The sequence below is a fragment of the Schistocerca nitens genome, chromosome 3 (assembly GCF_023898315.1).
Source record: "Schistocerca nitens isolate TAMUIC-IGC-003100 chromosome 3, iqSchNite1.1, whole genome shotgun sequence".
Taxonomy (NCBI): Eukaryota; Metazoa; Arthropoda; class Insecta; order Orthoptera; family Acrididae; genus Schistocerca; species Schistocerca nitens.
In genome coordinates, this window is record NC_064616.1 from 861,927,494 (window position 1) to 861,947,552 (window position 20,059).

Sequence of the window (20,059 nt, forward strand, 5' to 3'; positions counted from 1 at the left end):
GTCAGTCTTGTTTATCTACCTTTAGATGACTCAACACCTCAACTATTGGGTAAATGGTTACCCTCACTCCTTAAATTATTTACATTCCACCAGACCTTTTCACCACTAAATTTCTTGTATACTCAAACACACGTGCCATTGTTATGCCATGTCCATCTTGAATATCCCGAATCCATTTATACACCATTGTAGGGTTGGAGTCGTCATACTGCTGATAGTTTGAGCTAGTCTTCCTCTTGTTACCTTTCTCCCAAGATGAGACACTTCAGTGGTTACAGAGATCGTAAAGGGACCCAGAATGACTTTGAAGGCCAGATCATCTGTTATGCAGTCCTCTTCAAACTCAGTCAAGACCAATGAATCATGGTCAAAGTGCTCTGAACCATGTTTCTTGGTGTTCAGTAACTTTCCATCTTTCTTTTGAGAGGTGTACAGCTGACATCATGACCATTGTTAACTTCATGTTTGTCAAGTACATTGTGGGTGCAGAGAAGATTACAGATCCACCTTTACACAAACAAAAGTAGTTTCTGACAATGTTAAATTTTCTTATATTCTTTCATTACATTCTTTGTATCAGCTATGCCTTGCCCTTGAAAGTTGTCCATTAACATTTAAATGTCCATGTGTATTAAGTCTCCCCTTAGCTGAAGCTAAGGGTTAATTGAACTTCTGAGATAATCGAATACTCAACCTGCAGTTTTGCACCCTGGAGTCGTTTAACCTGACAGGACATGGTTGCCTCTACTAAAAGGGTCCTACTTCTTATACACTTCACTTGTTTTAGAATGCCTGCTATGTTCTGAAGAGCTTCAGGTATACGGGGTCTCCCCGGGGGGAACAGTCAATATTCAGGGATATGACGCGGATGATCATTTAAAGCAGAAAACTTCCTATGGAAATATGCCCTGTTCCAAATGGTTTCCAATATAGAAGACATTTAATGTACATTGTTATTTATTTGCTGTATTATTCAATACTTTGTCAGGTTTGCACATCTACAACAGTTAGTAAACGTTATGACGTGTTTTACAAAGTATCAGTTGAAATATACGCATTTTTATTACTTCACCTCTAAGCATTACGTCACATTACAGCTTTTGTTCAGTTCACAGTAAATATTCAAATATCCCACTGTGAACTTCAGTGTATTTGTGCACTCTTGAGAGGACACGTTGTGTTGCTTATCTGCCTCCCTCTGCACATTCCCTAATGAGGGCAACAGCATCCATAATGCGACCCAGCAGTTCATCCTGCAGACTTCAGCCAGCCCCATAGATAAAAATCTAATGGCATAATGTCTGGTGATCTAGGTGACCAGTAAATTGTACTACCACAACCAATCCACAGAGCAATCTGCTTGGCTAAAGGAATATCCATAAGATATTTAAGAAATTAATTTTCAAAAAAATGCAAATAATTCTGTCCCACGATTTGGTCTTCTAAAATTACTAGAGCTATTAAAATGATAGCGATCATTCCACACCAAACATTGATCAAAAAAAGAACTTTGAAATTGGTTTCCACTGCAGCATTTGGATTCTCCTGTGATCATCAATGATTATTACAAGTGTTGTTGATTCCATTCCATGCAAATGTGGCTTCATCAGTGAACAGTATTTAATGGAAGCACATAATGAATGTCATTTAAGCAGAGAAAAAGTTCACGTCACGTGGCACTGTTGCCAATGTGAAAATTGTGGACAAGCTGTATGTGAAATGGGTATAAGTTTTTTGCTTATGATGTTCACCATACATGTGTTTGTAGGATACTGGTATATGTATAAAGCCACTGTGTCGTGGTAGTAGGATGTCACTGCACCATTGCAACAACATGCTATTGTTCCTACACAGGTTGTTGAGCTACATGTTTAATAGAAAAATGGTGACCTGCCTCACACAATGTGCTGAAAACTCTGGCAAACTCTCTACAGTCAGAAATTCAATGTGTAGGAAAGTGCCAGCAGTATTCTTTTACAGCAGTAAGGGTACCACCATCGTAGAAGCTGTAAACACACACCATATCTGCATATTCTTCATTAGTGTAGATGTGTGGCATTTTAGCCAGCATGTGTACACACACAATTAACCTATATTTCTCTTTGATACACTCTCAATCTCTCTCACTACTTCATAACACAGACAACAGCACATTCTATGAGCTAGTTTAATGGCTCAGAGATGCTGAAAGCAATGAGGTAGGTTGGCCTAGAATAAAACATCAAAGAGCTTAGGTGGTTAAGACACACGAGCATGACACTAATCCAAAGACATTTAATGTGTTCTATCTCAGAAACAATTCCGAATAGTGTATGTGCCCACATAAAGCTTCTCACTTAAAATGAAGAATGTTCCTGTCATATACCTGAATATTTACCACTCCTCATGGGATACCCTGTATAGAATCAAGACCACTTTTTGGTGGCCCTCTATTTCTGTAATAATCAAGAAGACATTATCAAAATATCCCTTGTGTTCTGTAACAGCTGAGATTTCCTTTTGCCTAAGCTAAGGCTCTCAGTGGGTTATCTACAGGCCTCTTACTGGAGTGAGTGTTATTGCTCCCAGATGGTACATCTATCCTGTTGGAAGTGTTATTATTTGAGGAATTGGAAAATGTGGTGTTCCAATAAGCAGCTAGGGACATAAAGGTTGATACAGGCAGAAACCCAGATATTTGGACAAGGCTAATACACTCAAAGTGTGTCATGTGCTGCAGATGCTGCCTCCTAAGGACAGTTTCACCCCAACAGTCATTTACTCATACTCATCAGCACCTAGCACACACTGAAGTTGAAGCATTGTTGTATTTTTATTAAATTTAAATTATTATTATTATTATTATTATTATTATTATTATTATTATTATTTAACACTGCCACAATCTCAGCGTATGCCTATTTTCTGCGACACTAAACATGTCACTGTTGGAACTACACGGTGGTCACTAACTCGTGCCAAAATTTACAGCTGGGGAAGATTGGTAACACTCACCTGTCCCATGAATAAGAACTCAAGGTTCAGCAAACCCATATCCAATTGTGACTGATTTACTCAGTTTAGAATTCCTATAACTAGTCTAACCCATTTGAAATTGCCATTAAATATATTATATTCAACAAGATCATGTCCAATTACACTAATACACACCTACACTGAACCCACTGGAGTATTATATCAAATCCTAAGCGAATTTTTTTTTAAAAAATAGAGTGGATGGCAAGTGACTTGTAACATAATCGCACATGTACAACATTCTCTACCCATAACAAACCCATGTATATACTTCATATCACAAATAGAGAACACATTTTTTTTAGTCTCTGAAGAATGGAGGTGGCCATAAAATACCAGTAGTATTCAAGACGAAAATGTACAACATGCCATGAAAATAATTTTCCCTTGTATCATTTTTTATTTTACAAAGCATCTTATTCACTGAGTGTAATTACGCTTATTTGAAAGATCTGTCTCCTTGTGAACTTCACAGTCTCTAAAATCAATAGCACTTTGCACGGAAAATAACAAAATTACTCCCATTTTTCTTTGTGGTCAAAAATTTAAATCCTTTTCCTCTGCTTGGGACTATAAGAATGGCTTCAGACCTTTCCGCTTTGTTAAAAAATAACAGTAATACATTTATGAGTTACTGTTTTTATTCTATTTCCTACTTTCCAATATTACATATGGTTCTCTCATCATTCTTATTATTTTCTTATCTCACAAAAGCCCTGTTCGGTCTTACTTCCAAGTGTGTGTGTGTGTGAGAGAGAGAGAGAGAGAGAGAGAGAGAGAGTGTGTGTGTGTGTGTGTGTGTGTGTGTGTGTTACATGCAACTGCAATAACCAATAACCAACATATTTTCCTTAGGTATTTGTCCACTAAGCAACATTTACTCGGCCATGTAAGAAAAAAAATAATTTTCTTCTACTAATACAATTTTGGCTGGTTAACTGTTTATAAGATATTGTAGGTGATTATATAACAAAACACATCAAAAAAATAAACCCACACTGGATTGAACAGTCTACTTTTATCTTTAATTTTTTAAACACACCTGTGAAACCAGGAGGGCAGTTACACGTATAATTGTATTCTAATTCTACGCAAGTGCCACCATTCTCACAAGGCTGCCCAATGCAGAAACCATGTTCACTGCAATTTTCTCCTCTGTAATTACCCGGACACTGACATTCAATTCCATTTGTCTTCTCCTTACAGATTTTTCCTTCAGGGCATGACATGGGAGTGCAGCCACCAATGCTGATTTCGCATTGTCTTCCTTCAAACCCTGTCAACATGAAAATGAAGTCAGAATATTTCAGATAGTAAACAACTTTCACATTCTCTGCTAACACATACAACTGTTATACATTGTTAATATTAGTAGTAGTAGTAGTAATAACAATTTTGTGTGGATCTATGGCCTGGAATAAGACTTTCAATTGGGCACAGCTTTGATGACTTGTGAGTCCGTAACATTCCCCAGTAACACTACCAGTGAAAGAAGACTTACAGTTTCTGGTAAATCTTTACATTGTTGGGAGGCAAAGGCTAGATTAAAGGAAGGTTGAAAAAAATCTGTAGACTGACCAGAATTCCATATTGTGACCTTTCAGTTTCCAGGCCCTCACTTTACAGAAATCCATATTGCGACCTCTCAGTTTCCAGACCCTCACTTTAGTGCTACATAACCAAGCCCGACATTAATATCAATAGAAAGCTCGTGTTGCTCTCTGTGATTAATGGTTCCATTACATTTTAATTTATTGCACTGTACTGACAATAATAAACCTCGTAAATACTGTTCATAAGTTTTGGACTATTTTCACAACGAAACAGGAAAATCTGTGGATATAATTATTCTCATTTTGGATTAACAGTGCAAATAAGGAAAACATTAAACTGAGAAGTTGGTAAGTGTGGAAGACCGGTGAGGATTTCATGGGTGCTGACAGTAAGACAGGTTTCTAATGAAACAAACCCAGGGGAACAGGTTCACATAAAAAGAAGGTAATTAAAAAATTCTAGAAAAAGTTAACTTAATTAAATGAAATCAAGTACAAAATTAAATAGGAGTGTTTATGTGTAAATACTGTAATTAAGGTTTACCATTTCACACCACTCTCCTGTGGTTTGGCAAAACAAGGCAATAATTACAAGAAAAAAAACACTTTCTTTAGTCTCAAATCACAATTGAAAATTTCCTTCTTTATGCAAGCAGCCACCATAGCTTTACACTATCCAAGCACACCTCCTGGCTTGACACGAGTGTTCAAAGTAGCTCAGTGTTACCTACTATTTGCAGAACATTTATACACAGAGCCCTTGATGAAAATAGGACTGCTGGAAAGAAACAGGAGCAGCAAGCTTTGGAAGATTTTGCCCAACCACGGGACATTTTTACACAGATATGTGAAACACAAAATTTGACATTGCCATGACACCCACTACTTATACACTGATATTTGTCTGAAGTGTACAGGTCAATATAATGTCCAGCATATAGGAGGAAACATCATGTGTTAATGAGAATTCGTGTTGAACCAAAATGCATGCTTGATAGGATATTGATACAGTGACTGATCATGAAGAGGAGTAAAACCAGGTTCAAGTCTTGAGTCTGGTACAAATTTTTAGTTACAGTCCGGATGGATATCAGTGCAGTTATTACAACACATAGTAGAGTATCACAGCAATCTTTCATTTCATTCTTCATGTACAGAACTTTAAGTTCTGCAACAGGTTTTATTTATTCACTAATCAGTTTTTTGCTTTTCAGACTGTCACAAAATACAACTGACTGTTGCAATTGCAGATAAAATATCATAAACTACAACTCAGGCAGACCCAATCACTACCCTCCAGTTCCAAAACCACATTGTCTTTTGTCACTAGCTTTTTCACAACTATGTCTACAGATGAATGCACAAGAGAACTAGCAGACATTTTGCACAGGTATGAAATAAACTTCAAAGAATCACATAAGTAATATCTGAAATTCAAACACGTTTAAAACAGAATTCAAAACATGTGGAAACCAAAACTATCTGTGATCGAAATTTGTTTTATTCAGTGACCAGTTTCAATTGTTATGATCAAAACCATATTAATATTAAAACTAATGTGCATATTTATAAGGGCTTTATGATGGATTAAAAACAGTATAAGTAGTAGCGTTGATTCACATAATCTGAGAGGCATCTTCGCACACAACTTACCTGTCTCCTTAAACTTAATGAAAGATGCACATAAAATTTATACCTATGACTGGCATTGTTACATAATATAAAAACATACTAAAATTGTAAGAAACACTCATGGCCTGTAATGTAGGGCCATCATTAACACATTGTGCTTACTGCAGTGCAAACATCTGAGGGGGCTTGTCTGCTAGGTGTCATTGACTGTAAGAACTGTTTACTATGGTGTGTTACAAAGTCAGAGACATGATGTTTAAAATTGTGCATGAAGCAAAATAAGATGAGTTAAAAATATAATTTAAAAAAAGAGTCAGAGCTTAAAAATGGGTCCACAGTAAAATATAAATGCCCGTTCACAAATAGGTGTCTGCGACATATATAGTTCATAATGAAGTTAATTGAAAGCAGCATATTGAAACATGAATATCAGGACATGTAAGAACTGCAACAGCCTGTCATACAGCAAAAAAATGGGTGTTTGGTGTAAATTAATTTTGTTTATTCAGAAATATAGTGGGGTGGTGTTTCTCAGAGCTGCCATTTGTAACTGTAATTTGCTATTTTACTGTGGGCCTATTTCAAGCACTGGCTCTTTTTTTTTTTAATTACATTTTTAGCTCATCCTATTTTGCCTCGTGTGTAATTTTAAACATCATATCTCTGACTTTGTAATATGTTGCTGTAAATAGTTCTCCAGTCAGAAACATCAAGGGGCCTAGCCCCTCGGGTGTTTGCACTGCAGCTGTGAGCAAGGTAAGTTAACCACAGCCCGATATCACAGCCATGGGTGTTTATTACAATTTTATCATGTTTTCATATTATGTGACAATGTCAATCGCAGCTATAAACTTTATGTGCCTCTTTTATTATGTTTAAGGTGACAAGTATGTTGTTTAAGATGCATGTCAGCTAATGTGAATCAAAGCTGCTACCTATACTGTTGCTAACTTATCATAATGCTCTTACTCATAAATATACACACTCTTTTTTAGATCAATCTGGTGATGATTATAATCAATGAAACTGGTCACTAAATAAAACAGATGTGAGATCATAGGTTATTTTGGTTTTCACATATTCTCAAACAATGGACCACTGTTACCTTTCAGGTGACTATATCACCCCCCAGGGAAACAGAATTATCTACAACAACATAACATTCTCTATGGACAGTAAGACAGCCTGACTATGAGTTCTCCTCTTAAGCCTCTTACTACAGAAAATCATCACGGACAATTCTGAGCAATTATTTTTATATAAGGATTCCCTCAGTTACAAAATTAAGTACTTGTTCAGATGCATGGGAATGTGCAGTGTATTTGAGCCGATACAGTTCAACATTTAAATGCTTTATTGAACACTGTAGCTCCCAATAACAAAAATAAATTCACAATGGAGCTGAAAGGCTCTACCGTACATTTTGTGGGTGTTTATACATTGATGTCCAAAATTAAAGCAACAAACTGCTATTTCCCCATCCAACAGATGTCTGTATGATCATGTTCTGCATGAAAGATGGTATTCCGGTCAACACACAACCACACCAACGACGACGTCAGGGCATCCGCCAAATAAACTAGTGTTTGCCAGATAGTTCCACATCCACAATCACTGTGTAGACAGTCAACCATGGCTTACTAAGGGTATAAAAATATCTTGTAACCGGAAAAGGGAAATGTATCTGATGGCAAGAAAGAGTAGTGACCCAGAAACTATCAAACATTATAAAAACTACTGTGTTATATTAAGAAAAGTTATTAAAAAATCCAGAAGTATGTGTATCATGTCTGAAATCAGCAACAATGATAATAAAATTAAAACAATTTGGAATATTATTAAAAGAGAAACAGGTCAACCAAGAGCACAGGAAGACAGTATTACCATCAAATTGAATGAAAACTTTACGAACAAAAAGTCAGAAGTTGAAAATATTTTTAATAATCATTTTCTAAATGTTGTGGATATAGTAGGATCCAGGTGTTCATTAGAAGATGCTAGGCTGTTAATGGAAGAGGCCATACCTATTCAATTTGACACAATTGAAATCTCACCCACTTCTCCCTCTGAAATTAGGAAAATAATAAACTTGCTTAAAAGCATTGATGGCATTTCCAGCAAAATACTAAAAGCTTGTTCTCAACAGATAAGTAAGATTCTCAGCCACCTGTGTAATAGCTCTCTGGAACAGGGCATTTTCCCTGATAGACTGAAATATGTTATTGTTATACCTTTGCATAAAAAGGGGGATAGATCTGATGTCAACAATTACCGTCCAATCTCCCTTCTAACAGCTTTATCCAAAATTTTTGAGAAAGTAATGTATTCAAGAGTAGCTTCACATATCTGTAACAATGAAGTACTAACAAAATTTCAGTTTGCTTTCCAGAAAGGTTTTTCAACAGAAAATGCCATATATGCTTTCACCAATCAAATTTTGAATGATCTGAATAACCGAACACCACCCATTGGGATTTTCTGTGATCTCTCAAAGGCTTTTGATTGTGTAAATCATGAAATTCTGCTAGACAAGCTCAAGTATTGTGGCATGAGTGGGACAGTGCATAAATGGTTTAATTCATACCTAACTGGAAGAGTGCAGAAAGTTGAAATAAGTAGTTCTCATAATATGCAAAGATCAGCACATTCCTCAAACTGGGGAACTATCAAGAATGGGGTTCCACAAGGGTCAGTCTTGGGTCCTTTGTTGTTCTTAATATATATTAATGACTTGTCATTCTATATTCATGAAGAGGCAAAGTTAGTTCTCTTTGCTGATGATACAAGTATAGTAATCACACCTGACAAACAAGAATTAACTGATGAAATTGTCAATAATGTCTTTCAGAAAATTACTAAGTGGTTCCTTGTAAATGGACTATCACTGAATTTTGATAAGACACAGTACATACAGTTCCGTACAGTAAATGGTATGATGCCATTAATAAATATAGACCTTAATCAGAAGCATATAGTTAAGCTAGAATATTCCAAATTTTTAGGTGTGGCCATTGATGAGAGATTAAATTGGAAGAAACACATTGATGATCTACTGAAATGTTTGAGTTCAGCTACTTATGCAATAAGGGTCATTGCAAATTTTGGTGATAATCATCTTAGTAAATTAGCTTACTACGCCTATTTTCACTCGTTGCTTTCATATGGCATCATATTTTGGGGTAATTCATCACTGAGGAATAAAGTATTTATTGCACAAAAGCGTGTAATCAGAATAATAGCTGGAGTCCGCCCAAGATCATCCTGCAGACATTTATTTAAGGATCTAGGGATATTCACAGTAGCTTCTCAGTATATACACTCTCTTATGAAATTTGTTGTTAACAACCAAAGCCAATTCAAAAGTAATAGCAGTGTGCATAACTACAATACTAGGAGAAAGGATGATCTTCACTATTCAAAATTAAATCTAACTTTGGCACTGAAGTCTTTGGTCACTTACCAAATAGTATCAAAAGTCTGACAGATAACCAACAAGTATTTAAGAAGAAATTAAAAGAATTTCTGAATGACAACTCCTTCTACTCCATAGAGGAATTTTTAGATATAAATTTAAAAAAAAAAGAAAAAAAACAAAAAAATATTTTAAAAAAAATAAAAAAAAAATAAAAATGATAAAACACAAAAAATGAAAAAGTTGTTATATTAACTTAAGTATGTTGTTAAATTAACTTAATTATGTCATGTATTGGAAAATTTGACTCGTTCCACATCATTACGAAATATCGTATTCATGATCCATGGAACTAGTATTAATCTAATCTAATCTAATCTCACAGACAGTGCAGTATGGCAAAGAGTAGACGCCTTCCAGACTCCTGCAGTGGAGGCCATAGGAAGAATGGAAGCAGGACAGTTGCGAGCTGATGTGGCCCGACGGCTTAATGTGAATCGTTCTGTTGCTTCTCAGATGTGGCGACAGTTTATAGAGACCAAGAAAGTATCCTGAAGACCAGGCCAGAGCCAAACATGTGTGACATCATCAGAAAGAGAGAGTACCATTATTTGGCTGTAAGGGCACAATGGTACCACCTTATTACTCCATGGCAACTGGCATCTGATCCCACAGCATCCACTGGACATGTTGTATCCAGGCAAACGGTGTACAGAAGACTTCAAGAGAGTGGCCTTTATCGCTGGAGACTTACTGTATATGTACCTTTGACGCGTCTTCACAGAAGGGAATCTCTAGAATTGAGTCGTGACCATGCTACTTGAACAGTCGAACGGTGAGCCACGGTTCTTTTCAAAGATGAGTCCTGATTTGGTCTAGAGTCTGATTGTCGACGGATTTGCATCTGAAGGGAATGTGGAACATGATTTCAGGAGCCAAACATTGTGTAAAAAGACTGATATCATGATGGATCCCTAATGGTGTGAGCAAGGATTACACTGGCCACTCTAACAGCTCTTCGTGAAACTGTATGGGTGGATCGGTAAGATTGAATCCCATAGGGCACGTGCTTCGGTAGCTCAGATGGTAGAGCACTTGCCCACGAAAGGCAAAGGTCCCGAGTTCGAGTCTCGGTCGGGCACATAGTTTTAATCTGCCAGGAAGTTTCATATCAGCGCACACTCTGCTGCAGAGTGAAAATCTCATTCTGGAAACATCCCCCAGGGTGTGGCTAAGCCGTGTCTCCGCAGTATCCTTTCTTTCAGGAGTGCTAGTTCTGCAAGGTTCGCAGGAGAGCTTCTGTAAAGTTTGGAAGGTAGGAGACGAGATACTGGCAGAAGTAAAGCTGTGAGTACCGGGCGTGAGTCGTGCTTCAGTAGCTCAGATGGTAGAGCACTTGCCTGCGAAAGGCAAAGGTCATGAGTTCGAGTCTCGGTCGGGCACACAGTTTTAATCTGCCAGGAAGTTTCATTATGAAGGTTGCAACTTTTTATGTTCCTTAGTTTTTACATTATTTCTACTATACTATCACCTGTTTATACTGTTTTGTTGCAAAAGAAATGCAACCTCGCAAAATTTTGGTTTGCTGTTTTAACTTTGGACACCAGTACATTTCCTCATACATCTTTCATTATCCCAATCACCTTTCAAACAGAATGACAGGCATTCAACTGCATTACATCCAGCAATGGCTATCACTCCTACCTGATGGATATATTCTACAAAACAATAAAAAGGTGCAAAACTATACCCCTCCTGAATGCGGCCCAATACAAACAACTCAGTAACAACATAAAATGGTGCACTATCACATATGTTGTCAATATTTCAGGGACTCTTGCGAGAAAGTTAAGATCTCAAAAATAAGGACCTGGCTTTATAATTACAACACTGTAGCTACACTACTCATGAAATCTTCTCGGGCCTTCATGTGAGTGAATGCATTTAAAACTCTCATCATCTCCACCACAAGACGATGAGAGTGACACTTATAAAAATGTCGCAGAATTTCGATGCAGCCATGCGGATGGAGGCCCGAGAAGATTCCATCACAGTTAATGCTAGGAAAGTCGCATTCATAGCTACACTATTATTCTACAGTAGAGATGCAATTGACTTCATAGCACAAAATGGAGTGTACGGGTTCATTTGCATGCACTATGAAAAATTACAATCAGGCAGAGCATTGAAAATTAGGTTGTGTGAACAACAGAGAAGCTGGAGACTAGAAGGCATCAATTCTATGTTTTCTGGGCACGGTCTAATAGAAAACCATTCTTTGAACAGCTAAGATTAGTGTGATAGTGACACTACTGGAAATATTAAAAATCAATAAAAACAGGGCACTGACTGTTAGCTTAGTTTTAAGCAAACAAACATAGTTTCCTTTTCTCTGCAGTTAAATTAAATTCTGTTTATGTGTATATATGAGAAAACTATATAACAAAAAAATCTTTATTTGCTCAAAATACATATTTATGATTAAACTCAAAATTTTAAATGTTGTTACTCCTATATCACCAAATATTTCTGTCTTTCTCACATGTATTAAACTTAACCTGTGATTGGGGCAGTCAGCTGATGCCTGCTGATGGTGTCAGGAGCAGAACCTAGCTAGAGAATAAATGGAATTGTCACAAAACATATACTGTTCTCTCATTCCAGTGTACTATTTTATATAGTACAGGGTGATTATAATTAAAGTTAAACTTTCAAAACGCTGTAAATTAACACCACTGGTCAAAATGACGTCAAATTCCAACGGAATATTATCGGAGAAAGGGGAAAACGTATGGCAGAAGAAAAAAAAATAGTGTGAAAATTGATCAATAGATGGCACTGTATGTGCCAGAATACATAAATGAAAAGATCTGTTATGTGCACGACCCATTGAAGTTGATATAAACATGCCGAGTACACAGCTTGTCCTCCTTTTGCATCTGCAACGTTCGCCATGACTGTCTCAATGCAGGATCCCGCTCTGCTTGTTATGCTGTATTACAAGAATGATAACTGTGCACAAGTTGCTCTGCAGAAGTTCCAGACACTGAGGAGTTTGAAAAAATGGGTTGATCCAATGTCTATCGTGGGTCTGGAGAAAATGATTCAGAAATTCAAAAAGACAGTTCTTTTTGTGTGCAATCTGGTAGAGGAAGGATACGAATTGATTCAACTTCATTGGAAGCAGTGGCCACAGCAATGCAGGAGGAGACGAGTGGTGGTGTGCAAACGTGTAGTGCACGGAGAATTGCCAATACATTGGGCATATCTGTGAGCACAGTGCATAAAATCCTACAAAACACCCTTCTATGCTATCCATTCAAAATTACCCATGTGCACGAGTTGCTTCCTGTTGACCTGCCAGCAAGAGAGACCTTTGCTTAAGAATTTCTTGCTCGCAGGGAAGTGAACAATGATTGGCTGTGGAAGATTTTGTGGACAGACAAAGCCCACTTCCATCCGACAGGATATGTCAATACACAGAACAGTCAAATATAGGCAACGGAAAATTTTTGTTCATTTTGAGATACAGAGTCCTAGAGTTAAATGAACGCTGAAAAATCTGCAGCTGAGATACCAGAAATATTCAAGCATATGGCTCCTTGCTAGAGATGAACCTTTCTTTCTGTTTGTTTGGATCATTAATGTCAGAAGCATTGTAGACAGAAAAATGGAGGTAATCGACTTGTGCCACTATTGAAATAAGCCCTTCATATTGAACATGTTTTTCGCCAGTCACACGGAAATTAATAATCCAATTTGATTTTGACTGATACTTTTTATGCAGTTGTGCCCCCCCCCCCCCCCCAGGACAGTTACAAACCAATGCGAGTGATGCTTTTTATGCAGTTTTTGGCCTCAAGAGACTTAAAATCCGATTTTTTCCATCCGGTGTGATATGACCTTGCCGTGATGGGCTTACGTAACTAACAGTATCACACCTGTACACCCATGCACACTGAGTAGTACAGCTTGTTTAACATCAAACATACACAATGAGCATTGTTGTATGATTCATTTTTCATTCGTAGTTGACCACTATTAAATTATGACGCTTACAGTGCCATCTATTGCTACATTTTGTAATTATTTATTTTTGTTCTGCCATACGTTTTCCCCCTTCTCCGATAATATTCCGTTGCAATTTGACGTCATTCATTCAGACCAATGGTGTTATTTCTACAGTGGTTTGAAAGTTTATCTTTAATTATAATCACCCTGTATATACTCAAGAGCAATTGAAATACAAGCACATACCTAGCAGTACGGAGCATCCACTTTCACTCTGATGTCTGTGTCGATAGTACTGGGGAGAAATCCTCATCAATGATCCCTAAACTGCCACCAGCAGCTCGGGCAGATTGGTCTCATCTAATGTAATTAACTATCTACACAGAACTGCCTAAATGAAAGGATTCATATGCAAATAGAGTCCAAGAAATGAGTGCAGTTAACACGTCAGCACAAAGGTGCAGCTTACTGATTATAGGTAGATGCAAACAGCATTACTGCTGCACATTTAAATGAAAATGAAGTCTAATGTAAGTCATTCATGAACAGTTGACAGAATACTGAGTCCATCAACTCCTATTGCAAACAAATGTCATGTCAGAATCTGTCAAAATTAGTGCTGACAGTGTGATCATGCATGCATCAATGTGTGGCATTGTATGACGTTATATAAAGATCAGAATGTTGGTTTCAGAGAAGACAAAATGATAATTGTTAGGATAATAACCAAAGGTTGAAAATCATTGTAAATAATGAATTCATGAGGTGCATCACAATAAAATGAAAGAGATAATCAAATTAAAAATAAGTTAAAAGATGACATTTAATGCAAATATCAGTTGTTTTAGGACATACAAAAAGTCATATTTCACATGTATCTTCATGTTTGTATATGTCTAATATCAGAAAGTTTGTGCGTTTTCCAGGAAATGTTCTTTTTCATAATTTCTGTATATAAAATATATCATACAGCGGGTGAATATTCTTTCAAATCAATTGTTCTGTCTTTTATTTGGCACAATGAGTTGGCAATCTGGTTGATACTGACCCATGTACATTCTTAAATGAATATTTTTATATACAGAATGTGACGAAAAGATATCAACAAACTTCAAATGGTTATAGTGTACATCTTGAAGAATAAATTGAGGAAATGTCATCTGATGATGTTAGAGTGTCTCAGAGTTTTGGGAACCAATGCCTGCCACTTGGCCACACCTTTGGAAGCAAATGTTAGTCTGTATGCTGATGGACTACTAGTGGAACATCTCAGAGTGGGCTCGGCAGCATTTAGGTCATGAGATGCTATCAAACTTGTCCAAGACTGTCATAACAATAATAACTGGGGTTCACTGATGTACAAACTCATATTGCAATTGAAAGGATGGCATGGTGGCAGGCATTATCTCCTATAATTTTGATATGCTGCAGTGTCATTGGATGATGTAGAAATGAACTTTGTGATTTGAATCATAACTCAACCACCAGAGAACGATATGATATGCATATGTTAACACCTTATAAATAAGCATGCAGAGAGAGAGAGAGAGAGAGAGAGAGAGAGAGAGAGAGAGAGAGAGATTTTGCTTTTAAGTTTCCCTAGGACCAGTGCCATCTCATATGGCTGTAGACACTATACTATTGTATAATGAATCCTACACTAAAAAACAACTTACAAAACTATACAAAAAACTTTCAGGTAGCTATAGCATGAGTACGCACCAGGTGTACATGCACAGTGATACTCTCTTTTGTTCCTGGCATAGCAGGTGCCACCATTATAACAAACAGTCAATTTGCAGATGTCATAATCTTCACAGTTGTAGCCACTATATCCTTCTGGACATCTGCATGTATAACCATTCGGCTGTTCAATACATGTTCCTCCATTCTGACAAGTACCTGGCCAGCAAGTGTCGATGACTGTCTGGCAAGACTGACCTACAAGGTGACAAATATTCATTAACCAACATTTCAATAATGGTAAAAAGTGTCCAAAATTTCAATCATAAACTAAAATATTATAAAAATTCTGAACTCCTGGCAGGAGCTCCACATAGTTATTGTAATAAAACTAGCAAGGAACATCAGTCATCATAATTGCTTATATGTTTGTACGAAATTGCATGGAAGAATCAGTGTGGAAGAAAGTAGGATACTTAAAATACTGAAGAATGATGAGGTTCACTAAAGATGTGGATAGTGTGATAAGGAATGCCACAATAGGCACATGAGTTGAAGATGATTGGATACCTCTAATTACAGCAATCAAAAATGCTGGAAAGACAAGGTACAAGGAAGGTAACTGGGAAGAAACTCTTAGTAACAGATGAAATACTTCAACTGACTGACGAAAGAAGTAAGTACAAAAATTTTCAGTGAAAGAAAGGAGTTCAGCAATATAAGACACTCAAGAATGAAATAAACAGGAAGTGTAGCAAAGCTAACGTGAAACGACTGCAGCAAAAATGTGACAGAAAAATCATCAGAAGGAATGACTCAGAACATAAAAAAATCAAAACAACCTTTAGTGAAATTAAAAGCAAGGGCGGTAACATTAAGAGTGCAATGAGAATTCCACTGTTAAATGCAGAAGAGAGAGCACGCGGGTGGAAAGAGTACACTAATGGTCTCCATGAGGATGAAGACTTGTCTGATGACATGATAGAAGCAACTGGGGCCACTACAGAAGACATAAGGGATTCAGTATTACTGTCAGAATGTAAAACAGCTCTGGAAGACATGAGACAAAATAAGGAAGAGGAGACAGATAACATTCCATCATAATTTCTAAAATCACTGGGAGAAGTGACAGCCAAACGACTATTCAAGTTGATGTGAAGAACCTATGAGACTGGTGACAAAGCAACCATACTTTCAGACAAATAGCATCCATTCAGTTCTGAAGATAGCAAGAGCAGATAAGCGAGAAAGTGCGATAGCTATCGCACAATCAGCTTAGCAGCTCGTTCATCCCATTTGCTGACAAGAATAATATACGGAAGAACAGAAAAGAAAACTGGGGAACTGTTTGATGACAATCAGTTTGGTTTCCAGAAAGTGAAAGGCACCAGAGAGGCAGTCCTGACATTGTGTTTGATAATAGCAGCTAGACTGAAGAAAAATTACAATACATTCATAGGATTTGTCAAAAATTACAATACATTCATAGGATTTGTCAAACTGGAAAAAATGGTTCGACAATGGAAAATGGTGCAAGACATTTGAAATTATAAGAAAGATAGTAATACGCTGTAGGGAATGACAATTAATATACAATATGAACAACAAGATTGGAAGACCAACAACAAAGTGCTCAGATTAAAAAGGGGGTAAGACAGGGATGCAGTCTTTCATCCATACTGTTCGATCTATACCATTGAAATGAAGGATCAAGAGCAGGATTAAAATTCAATGTGAAAGGATATCAATGATAAGATTTACTGATGGCACTGCCATTCTCAGTAAAAGTGAAGAAGAATTACAAGATCTGTTAAATGCAATGAACAGTCTTTTAAATACAGAATATGGACCGAGAGTAAACAGAAAAAAGTTGAAAATAATGAGAAGTAGCAGAAATGAGAATACCAAGAAACTTAACATCAAAATTGGTGATCACAAAGTAGACCAAGTTAAGGAATTCTGCCAACTTGAAAGCACAATAGTCCATAATGGACACAGTAAGGAAGAGATAACAAGCAGGCTAGTACAAGCAAAGAGAGGGCATTCCTGTCTAAGCCTTAATTTGAGGAAGAAATTTCTGAGAACTTACATCTGAAGCACAGCAGTATGAAAGTATACCTATATAACGACCACAAATTATAGTTTTCCATGCCGAATATAAAAAAAACCAGGACAAAAGAGGATAGAAGCATTTGACATGTTGTGCTGCAGAAGAATGTTGATAATATGGTGGACTAATAAGACAAGGAATGAGGAGGTTCTCTTCAGAATCAGCAAAAAAATGAGCATATAGGAAACATTGACAAAAAGAAGGGACAAGACAACAGTACATGTATTCAGATATCAGGGATTAACCTCCATGGTACTAGAGAAAGCTGCTGTGGGTAAAAACTGTAAGAGGAAAACGGAAATAGGAGTATATCCAACAAATAATTGAGGATGTAGGGAGCAAGTGCTGTTCTGAGATGAAGAGGCTGGCACAGTAGAGGAATTTGTTGTCGGGTGCCACAAACCAATCAGAAGACTGCAACCCTTCGAGTCTGAACATCTGGTATTTAAAAAAAAAATGAAAAGAAATCAGAGATATATACGTATAAGAATAGGGCTGACAATTGACATTGTATAAAAACTAGGACAAACATTACTCAATTAAATATTTTGCCTACTGGAAGATCAACAATTTCATAATTTAATGTACACATCTATTACGAAGAGCGAAAAACGGAAAGGGGAGGGGGGAGGGAGGGGGGGGGGGGGAGGAGACTAAAACCTAAAACACTATTTTCACATTTAGTTAGGAGATGAAAACTAACTAAAACAGTCACAAAAACAGCAAACAAAAACTTCATAGCAAGAATGTTGCTCTAAATACCATATTTGTAGTTAACACAAGAGAATAATGCTGAATTATCTTTCTACACAAAGACGAAAAGAAACTCTGACATGTAAACAAGCAGAAGAGAAGCCCCTCTTTCACTGATTTGACTAAAGGAAAAAGGGTTGTACCTATATAACTACCACGAATGATAGTTTTCCATGCTGAATAATAAAAAATGCATCCACATATACTCATATGACATAACGGCCACAAGCCACAAAGAATTAATGCATTACATTACAAACACCTGTAAGAACAGATTTAGCAATGGTAATGTCATGAATCTTAATAAAAAAACAGACTCTGCATTTCCACAAGGCTTGCTGCTTAAAGGAAGACATAAAGTTTACTTAACATGTACATTCTATTTAAGAAAAAATAGCACAAAAGGTTTAGTCTCCACATATATAATGGAATTATAAGAAAAAACTTGCATTATGATAAACAATAATGATATCAAAATGACTGTGACTATAAAAAACTAAAACATAAAAATCTTATTACATAACAATTAAATAAAGCCATAAGAATTCTAAATCAAAGGGGGGACAAAAAAACAGCGAAAAGTGGATAATAGCAGGAGACTACGAAACTGAGCGTAAGTCCAGGGGACAGGAAGGAGAAGGGGAAAGCAGGGGAGGGGAGGACACGGAAAGGAAGGGAGGGGAGGGCAGGGCATGGAAAGGAAGGGAGGGGAGGGGAGGGGAGGGGGAGGGGAGAGAGGGTAGGGGACAGAATAGGAGGACTGAGGTGTCATTTGATACATATCTCCAGAGCAGCTAGATATGTATTTAGCTTTTTCCGAGTTTTCCTATAAGTATATTTCTTACATTTCGTGGGTGTTTTTCTATTTAAGAGCTTTGATCTCAAGTTTTGTAAGTGTAAATTCAGGCAGGCTGTAACACAGTTTTCATTTTTTCTGAACAGGCATAGCTATATAGTTTATTAAGGTATCAGTGTCCATCGGTAACACATCAGGAGGGTAGAAAGTTGCATATCTAGGTTTCTGTCTGCTTATATAGTTTACTTCTTCAGTTAGTCTTGCTAGCATGTGAAGCTTTGTGCAGGCTGCGTGCAGACAAAGGAATGGTTGGCCACAGTTCACAAACAGCGAACAGGCTTTTGGCTGTGGTCAGTCACCTTCAAGCTACTGCCTCAGGGTGTAGCAGTTATGGAGAATCCGGTCTGTTGAATGGGGCACCCTTAGTGTCACTTGTTTAACCCACAGGTTCTGCTGCCAAGGTACCTCCTACTGTACCTGATGTAGAGGATCTGCCCTCACAGCAGGAAGAATAGTGAGTGGTAATGACTTTTTATTGTTCATGGCAGAGGGCCAATGTGGAGGCTGGCTGGCCATTTTCAGACCTTGCCTGTACACCCTGTAAGTGCACAGGTTCCTTCAGCAGAATCCAAGCAAGCACAGACGCGTAGGTGGTTTGCTAGTTACCACAATGTTAGGTGCATTATGGAGCCCCTTAGGAAAATAGCATTCAGGGCTAGAAAGAAAGCCAATGTGCACTCTGTACATCTGCCAGAGGGCCTCAGCTGAGATGTGGAAGTGACTTTGCCTGCAGCTATTGAGTGTGCAGGGTACAGTCATCTGCAAGTTGTGGCTCACATCTTTTGCATGGGTTCTGAGGCAATCCTCGGTTCAAACAGGCACCTGGTAGAGGTGGTGAAGGCTGCTGGTCTCGTGTGCAGGGTGCAAGCAGGACTTACAATTTGTAGCATTGTTCTGAGGGACGAACTGGGTCCTTTGGTTTGGAGCCAAGTGGAGAGACTAACCGAAGACTTCGTTGGTTATGTAATGGTCTTGGCTGCAGCTTTCTATACTTACGTTACTGGGTGGGGATTTGTAGGATTCCCATTGTTAGG

The 20,059-nt window shown here is 37.5% G+C and overlaps 1 protein-coding gene across 1 annotated transcript in view; it reads right to left on the bottom strand.

Annotated features, from left to right (window-relative positions):
* LOC126248896 (protein crumbs) overlaps positions 1-20,059 on the bottom strand; it is a 354,721-nt gene that overhangs the window by 166,706 nt on the left and 167,956 nt on the right. The window contains exons 11-12 of the mRNA XM_049950366.1: positions 15,346-15,564; positions 4,058-4,291 (exon numbers count right to left, since the gene is read on the bottom strand). Coding sequence (XP_049806323.1) covers positions 4,058-4,291; positions 15,346-15,564 — 453 coding nt within the window. The remainder of the gene's footprint in view (positions 1-4,057; positions 4,292-15,345; positions 15,565-20,059) is intronic.